The sequence below is a fragment of the Microtus ochrogaster genome, linkage group LG4 (genome assembly GCF_000317375.1).
Source record: "Microtus ochrogaster isolate Prairie Vole_2 linkage group LG4, MicOch1.0, whole genome shotgun sequence".
NCBI classification, from domain to species: domain Eukaryota; kingdom Metazoa; phylum Chordata; class Mammalia; order Rodentia; family Cricetidae; genus Microtus; species Microtus ochrogaster.
In genome coordinates this window covers 31,593,026-31,601,968 of record NC_022030.1, presented here as the reverse complement: position 1 = coordinate 31,601,968, position 8,943 = coordinate 31,593,026, and the positions used below count along the sequence as shown (strand labels likewise).

Below are 8,943 nucleotides of genomic sequence, written 5' to 3'. Positions count from 1 at the left end.
GAGTGATTGCCCACGTGAACCTAGTAAGCTTATTTCTAAATTTTTATTTCTTGTGTACATGTTTTCATGTTTGTGAGTGGTGGTGTGCACTTTTGTAAATTATTCACATACGGTTATTTAAAATAAATCAGTATTTCAATCATATCCTTGGAATGTGGTTTCAGTTATGAACCTTACTACATGCAAAGAAATCATTGTTGATCACTCATCACTCACAAGGTGCTGAATTTGGTCACTAGGACTGAAGGAAAAATCGGATTGCTTCAATATTAATAAATACTAATGTCACAAAAAAAAGAATATTAAGAGCTGCAAAGGAAAAAGGCCAAGTAACATATAATGGCAGACCTATCAGAATTACACCTGACTTTTCATTGGATACAATGAAAGCTAGAAGGTCAAGCCAGGAGGTCGTGGACGAGCATTATGCAGACATTAAGAGACCGTGGATCCCAGCACAGACTACTATACCCGCAAAACTTTCAATTACCATAGACGGACAAAGCAAGATATTCCATGACAAAACCAGATTTAACCAATACCTAGCCACAAACCCAGCCCTACACAAAATACTAGAAGAAAAACTTCAACCCAAAGATGTTGGCTATATCAACAAAACCACACACAATTGATGGCTTCATAGCAGCAAATCCCAAAGAAGAGATAAATGCACAAAGTAACATCACGAACAATGAAAACTAAATTAACAGGAGATAGCAATCACTGGTCATTAATATCCCTTAAAATAAATGGACTCAACTGACCTATTAAAAAGGCACAGGCTAACAGATTGGATACAAAAACAGAATCCATCTTTCTGCTGCATACAAGAAACACATCTCAACCTCAAAGACAGACGTTGCCTCAGAGTAAATGGTTGGGGAAAACATTCTAATCAAATAGATCTAAGAAACTAGCTGGTGTAGCTCTCCTAATAGCTAACAAAATAAACTTCAAGCTAAAATCAATCAAAATAGGCAAAGAAGGACATTTCATATTATTCACAGGAAAAATCCATCAAGAGGAAACCTCAATACTGAAGATCTATGGCTCAAAAACAAGGGCACCCTCATACATAAAAGAAACACTTCTAAACCTTAAATCAGATATTAAGCCCTACATACTAATAACAGGGGGAGACTTCAACACTCCCCTCTCACCACTGGACAGGCCAGTCTGACAAAAAAATTAACAAAGAAATAAGGAAACTAATAGATGTTATGACTCAAATGGACTTAACAGACATCTATAGAATATTCCATCCAAACATAAAGGAATATACTTTCTCTGCACCTCATGAAACCTTTTCAAAAACTGACCGCATATCAGTAACAAAACAAACCTCAACATATACAAAAAAATTGAAATTACCTCATGTATCTTATCAGATCACCATGGCTTAAAACTAGAATTCAACAGCAATACTAATGTCAGAAAGCCCACAAACACATGGAAATTAAACAATACTCACCTGAATCATCAATGGGTCAAGGAAGAAATAAAGGGAGAAATTGAAGGCTTCTTAAAATACAATGAAAATGACCACACAAAATACCCAAATTTATAGGATACAATGAAAGCAGTGTTAAGAGGAAAGTTCATAGCATTAAATGCCTACATAAAGAAGCTGGGAAAATCCCACACTAGTGAATTAAAGAACATTTAAAAATGTTAGCACAAAAGAAGGAAACTCAACAAGAAACTAGACATCAGGAAATAACCAAATTGAGAGCTGAAATCAACAAAATAGAAACAAAGAAAACAATGCAAAGAATCAATGAGAGAAAGAGTTGGTTATTAGAGAAGATCAACAAAATAGACAAACCTCTTTCCACACTAACCAAAAGGCAGAGAGAAAATATCCAAATTAACAAAATCAGAAATGAAAATGGGGCATAACAAGAGATATAGAGGAAATACAGAAAATTATCAGGTCATATTTTAAAAATCCATACTCAACAAAATTGGAAAATAAAGTAAATGGATACATTTCTGGATAAATAACACATACCAAAATTAAATCAAGATCAGATAAGCAAATTAAACGGACCTACAACTGCTGAAGAAATAGAAACAGTCATCAAAAGTCTCCCAACCAAAAAAAAAATACAGAATCAGATGGTTTCAGCTCAGAATTCTATAAGATTTTCAAAGAATAAATACAAACACTTCTCAAATTATTCCAAACAATAGAAACAGTAGGAAGATTGCCAAACTCTTTTTATGAGGCTACAATTACCCCGATACCCAGACTACATAAAGACATTACTAAGAAAGAGAAGTACAGACCAATCTCACTCATGAAAATTGATGCAAAAATAGTAAATAAAATACTGGCAAAGCAAATCCAAGAACACATCAGAACCATAATCCACCATGATCAAGTCAACTTTATCCCAGAGATTCAGGAATGGTTCACCACATGAAAATCTGTCAGTGTAATTCATATAAAAAAAAACTCAAAAATAAAAACCACATGATTATCTCATTAGATGCTGTAAAAGCTTTCGACAAAATGCAACATCCCTTCATGATAAAGGTCTTGGAGAGAGCAGGTATAAAAGGAACATAGCTAAACATAATAAAGGCAATATATAGCAAGTAAACAGCAACAATCAAACTAAATGGAGAGAAACTCCTAGCAATCCCACTGAAATCATGAACAAGACAAGGTTTTCCACTCTCTCCAAATCTATTCAATATAGTTCTTGAGGTCTGAGCTAGAGCAATAAGATACCAAAAGGAGATCAAGGGGATACAATTCGGAAAAGAAGTCAAACTCTCACTATTTGCTGGTGATATGATAGTTTACATTAGAGACCCCAAAAATTATACCAAGGAACTACTACAACTCATAAACACTTTCAGTAATGTAGCAGAATGCAATATTAGCTCAAAAAAATCCATAGCCCTCCTGTACATAGATGATAAATGAGTTGAGAAAAAAATCAGAGAAACATCACCCTTCACAATAGCCACAAATAGCATAAAATATCTTGGAGTAATTCTAACCAAACAAGTGGAAGACTTGTATGACAAGAATTTTAAATCTTTTAAATCTTTGAAGAAATAAATTGAAGAAAACACCAGGAAGTGGAAAGATCTCTCATGCTCTTGTGTAGGTAGAATTAACATAGTAAAAGTGGAAATCTTACCAAAAGCACTCTACAGATTCAATGCAATGCCCATCAAAATCCTAGCAAAAATTCTTCACAGACATCAAAACAGTACTCAACTTCATATAGAAAAGCAAAAAAAAACAAAAAACAAACAAAAAACAAAAACAAAAACAAAAAAAACTTGGCTGGAGAGATGGCTCAGCCGTTAAAGGCTAGGCTCACAACTAAAAATATAAGAAAACCAAAAATCCCAGGATAGCAGGAACAATTCTGTACAATAAAAGAACTTCTGGAAGCATCACAATCACTTACTTCAAACTCTACCACAGAGCTACAGTACAGAAAACAGCCTGGTATTGGCATAAAAACAGACAAGAGGACCAATGGAACCTAATTGAAGATCTGGATTAGATCTTCAAACACACCTTCAAACACCTGATATTTTACAAAGAAGCAAAAAAAAATATAAATTGGAAAAAAGAAAGCATATTTTTAAATGGTGCTGGCATAACTGGAAATCAACATGTAGAAGAATGAAAATATATTAATATCTATCACGACACATAAAACTCAAGTCCAAATGGACCAAAGACCTCAACATAAAGCCAGCCACACTGCACTTCATAGAAGAAAAATTGGAAAGTACACTTGAGCACATTGGCACAGAAGACCACTTCCTAAATATAACCCCAGTAGCACAGACACTGAGAGAAACAATTAATAAATGGGACTTCCTGGAACGGAAAAGCTTTTAAAGCAAAGAACACAGTAAACAAGACAAAATGACAACCTACAGAATGGGAAAATATCTTCACTAACCCCACAACAGGCAGAAGTCTGATCTCCAAAATATACAAAGAACTCAAAGAAATTGCTTATCAAAAGAACAAACAATCCAATAAAAAAAATGGAGTACAGGCCTAAAAGGAGAACTCTCAATGGAGGAATCTAAAATGGATGAACGATGATTAAGGAAATATTCAACATCTGTAGTCATCAGAGAAATGAAAATCAAAACAACTCTGAGATTCCATCTTACACCTGTAAGAATGGCCAAGATCAAAAACACTGACACCTTATGCTGGGGAGGTTGTGGGGTAAAGGGAACACTCCTGCATTACTGGTGGGAATGCAAGCTGGTACAGCCTCTTTGGATTTCAGTGTGGCAATTTCTCAGAAAATTAGGAAACTATCTTTCTCAAGAATCAGTAATACCACTTTTGGGTAAATATCCAAAGGATGCTCAATCGTGCCACAAAGACATGTGCTCAACTATGTTCATAGCAGCATTGTCTGTCATTGCCAAAACCTGGAAACAGCCTAAATCCCCCTCAACCGAATAATGGATAAGGAAAATATGGTACATTAACACAATGGAGTACTATACAGCAGAAAAAAATAACGATATCTTGAATTTTGCAAACAAATGGATGGATCTAGAATCATTTTGAGTGAGGTAACCCAGATCCAGAAAGACTATCATGTGTACTTACTCACAAATGGTTTTTAAACATAATGCAAAGGAAACCAGCCCACAAATCACAATCCCAGAAAGCCTAGACAATAATGAGGACCCTAAGAGAGACATACATAGATATAATATACATGGGAAGTAGAAAAAGACAAGATCTCCTGAGTAAATTGGGAGCATGGGGACCTTGGGAGAGGGCTGAAAAAGACATTTGGCTTGTATATTTCAAACCATCTTTAAAGAAGTCATATTCGTAATTTTCTAAAACTTTCTGTGTATATGTGTGTGCATACACAAGAGGGGGTTAGAGAGGAGATGCTTCAGGAGTCAAAGGAAAATTTTCAAGAACTGTTTTTTTTTTTTTTCTGCCATGTGAATTCGAAGGATTGAATAGAGGTCCTCAGACATGGTAAAACGTTTCTATACACACTGAGGTTTTTTTTATCAATTCAAGCATGGCTTATTTTGCATTTTATCTTTGTCTGATTTTATACATTAGTTATTAGAACTATAATTCTTTTAAATGCACAAATGGAAAGTCTGAATATGATTCTATAGCCCTAGTCTTGTATTTAGAAAGGTAAGTACTTCCTGAATATGCTCTATCATATTTTCTAGAAACATTATCATTACACTCTCATTTTCTTTTTGACTATTTCCTTTTTTAGCTCCATTATCCTTACTCTCTTCAATCTACCTAAAAGATGTCTATCTCATTGTAAAGCCCATCAAGAAAGTGGCAGAAACAGAGGATTATGTGTTTGAGGGTACCTTAGCTTATATAAGAAGACCTTGTTCAGAAAAGAAAGCAAAATGATGGAACTACATAGAAAAAATAAAACAACATGTATCTTACCAATTTTGCTTTTCTTTTATAGAGAATTCCACTCTTCATATAATGAGTTTTGATCAAACCCACCCCCATTTTTCCTCCCCTCTAGCTCCTTCTTATTCTTCATCAGGCCTTTTCTTCCATCAGAACCATACACTTGTTAGGAGAGTCTACACATTTCTGTCTCTACCTTAACTCCACAGCTAATGGAAATCATGCCAGAAACAAGCCATATTTTGTTATTCAGCTCTTACATGACAGTTAGGATTCAAATACAGTTGTTAACCTCTTTTTTTTTACAAGAAAAAGTTTCAGAATATGCCTTTTTAATCTGCTCCTAGAATAAAAATCAATGTTAGGTAAACTTATACTCTTCTGGAAGAACATATGCATGAAAATGTGGGCTCAATTTAGAATAATAAGTTAAAATTGTAAAAGTTACTGTGTTCTCCTGTAGATGACTCTAATGTTTCCTCATAGTCAGGATTTTAATGTAGAACTGGATTAAATACCTAGGCCAGTGAAGGAACTTTACACTAAAATAGGTTACAATTGAAAATTTCCTGTTTATGGATTTTTCATTTGTGTTAAACAAAATAAATGTAAGTTTAGTTTGTTACTGGTGAACAGATACCTATATTTTCTACAAAATTTGAAAGTAATATGTGAAAGTCCAAAACTGTACACTTATTTTAATGTGAGACCAAATGTAACATCGATGTGTTATATAAATAATGAACAAGTAAAAAGAAAAAATATGATTCTAAATTAATTTTAACAATATGAATATTATCCTATAAAACACAAAAATATTGACTATAATAATCTGAACTATTTCTAAATATATCCTTCTTTTGTATTAAGTAAATAAAAATCATGAAAATTACATACTTACTGGAGAATAGACAAGTTGACAGATACAGTAGACAAATTAGCAAAAACAATGGAAGAAAAGAAAAAAGCAAAAAACAAGGGTAATGAGTCACATCTGGTACTACATTTTCCAGAAGTGCCATCAATAAAATGACCATCGGAATCTGAAGTTGTCAGGCCTTCCTTAATGCAAGAGCAATTGTAGTATGTCTGTAAATATTGAACATAAATACAGTATTTCAGAAACAGAGAGGAGAAAATAGCTTTAGCATTATTAAAATAAAAATTAAATAAATATTTAAAGGGAGACTTACAGAGTTTTGATTGTTTTTATGTTAATATTTTTAATTTAGTGATATTAAAATATAATGATTACTTTCCCCCTTATTTTCTCCATTCCAATGCTTTCTATGTGTCCCCTTTTAAATTCATAGCCTCTTTTTCTTAATGCAAGTTGCTCAATCTGTATAATATTATTTGTATATATGCTTTTAGGGTTGACATTTTAGTTTTGGATAACCAGTTGGTGGGCTTTTTCATGAAGAAGAATATTTTCCTGCTCTCAGCATTCCATAGATAGGGTCTCATTATATAGCTCTGGCTGGTCTGGAATTCACAGAGATCTGTTTGCCTCTTCTTCCAGAGTACTGGATTAAAGACATTTGCAATCACATCCAGATTATGCAACCTAGTTTTAATGAATATACTCGTGTTAGACCTGCCATACATTATTTAGAAATGCAATATTAGATTTGGAATATAGACAATACCCCAACTGTGAAAGATTGTGTAACAATGTTCATAATTTCTTTTGTGTATAATCATGGCAGTGTTAATTTTTTTAAGCAGAGTAAACGCATTGTTTCTGAGATGAAATATTTTCAGGAGTATACAGAACAGCAACTGTAATTCCAGCACTGGAGAGGCAGAAGTGCACACACACACACACACACACACACACACACACACACACGTCAGAAATTCTTGCACAGTGTTTGGAGATTGTCTTAGGGGTTTCTTACTGTGGAGAGATACAATGACCATTAGTCCATATTCGTCATTGTGAAACATTGCAACACTCAAGAAGACATGGTTCTAGAGAAGGAGTTAAGTGCTCCCATTTTGATCCTCCGACTACAGGAGGTAAACTGAGTCTTACACTGGGGTAGTTTGAGTATATGAGACCTCAAAGCTGGCCCCCACAGTGACACACTTCTTCCAGCAAGGCCACAGCACCTTACACTCAATTTCCTAAGAACCTATGGGGGTCAAATAAATTCAAACCACCACAGAGATGAAGAAATTATATAGGAATTTATTAGGCCATTTAAAATGCCTTGAGCTAGAAAAAAAATAAGTTAAAAATGCCCTGAGACTGAGGGGTTAAGAAAATAAGAGTATAAAATTGTATCAGCCTAGTTGATGAATAGACATGTAAAGTAGCATAAATATAAAAACAAACAAGCTAAAATTATCTTTCTGTCAAAGTTTTTTAATGTCTGTATGTCAAACAACAGTTTAAATTAAGGATATATTGTAAAGAATACAACAGATATTTGTTTGCCATTTACAGAACATTCTCCTTAGGAAGGTGAACAATTATACAACAGAAAAGGTTTTATGTAATATTATGTGGCTACTACGAAGAAAAAAAGGCAAGGCAAAATTTCAGGCAGTGTTTATACAAATACTTCTGTACTTAGCAGGATTAGAGAATGCACAAATGATGGATCATATGGTTCTAGTTAAGAGAATTACATTAAAGATAAGAGAAGAAAAGCAGTCCATCACAAAGGCAGGGAGCTCAAATATGCTTAACAAGTTCAGTGACCAAACACAGCAAGGGTTAGAGCAGAAAGGATGTGAAAGAATCAGAAAACAAAAAACTAAAGTAGAGCCAGGTTGTGACAGTGCACACCTTTGATCCCAGTACTTAGGAGGCAAAGGCAGGATTACTGTGAGTATGGGACCACTCTTTTTGGCAAAGTGAGTTTCAGAACAGACAGGGCTACATTGAGAAATACTGCCTCAAAATATCAAAAAGAAAAAAACACAAAAAACACAATGGAATGAGATATTAAGTTGTACGGATGTTGGCAATGCAACAGTAGTTTTGGGAACTTTCGTATTTATTCTTAGAAGTCATTCTGGTTGCTGAGATTACTGAATTACCAAGACAAAGGTATAAGCTTATATACATCATAAAAGATAAAGAACAACAAAATTCAATGCTGATGGAATGCATTATGTAACAAAAAATAAGTAAAATAATCCTATAGGTCAATATGTAGAAAGTAGATATGAAAGACTTTTCTGGAATCTCTGTATAATTACCTGGAACAAAAGCAAGAAAACCACAGAAGTTTTAATAAGGAAAAAGAAAAATCTTCATTCCAGCACTCAGGAGGCAGAGGCAGGCAGATCTCTTGAGTTCGACACCAGCCTGGTCTACAGAGATAGTTCCAGAACAGGCTCCAAAGCCACAGAGAAACCCTGTCTCGAAAAACCAAAAAAAAAAAAAAAAACCCCAAAAAAAAAAAAAAAAAAAAAAAAAAAAAAAAAACAGTACCACAAAAAAACATTAAAACAAAAAAAATGTGCAAATATTGACTGTAAAAAAGAAACAGTTGGTAATATCGTGTGCCATT

The 8,943-nt window shown here is 33.9% G+C and overlaps 1 protein-coding gene across 1 annotated transcript in view; it reads right to left on the bottom strand.

Annotated features, from left to right (window-relative positions):
* The window catches only part of LOC102002495 (solute carrier organic anion transporter family member 6A1-like), a 102,727-nt gene that overhangs the window by 21,983 nt on the left and 71,801 nt on the right, over window positions 1-8,943 (bottom strand). The window contains exon 10 of the mRNA XM_005361397.2: window positions 6,318-6,505. Coding sequence (XP_005361454.1) covers window positions 6,318-6,505 — 188 coding nt within the window. The remainder of the gene's footprint in view (window positions 1-6,317; window positions 6,506-8,943) is intronic.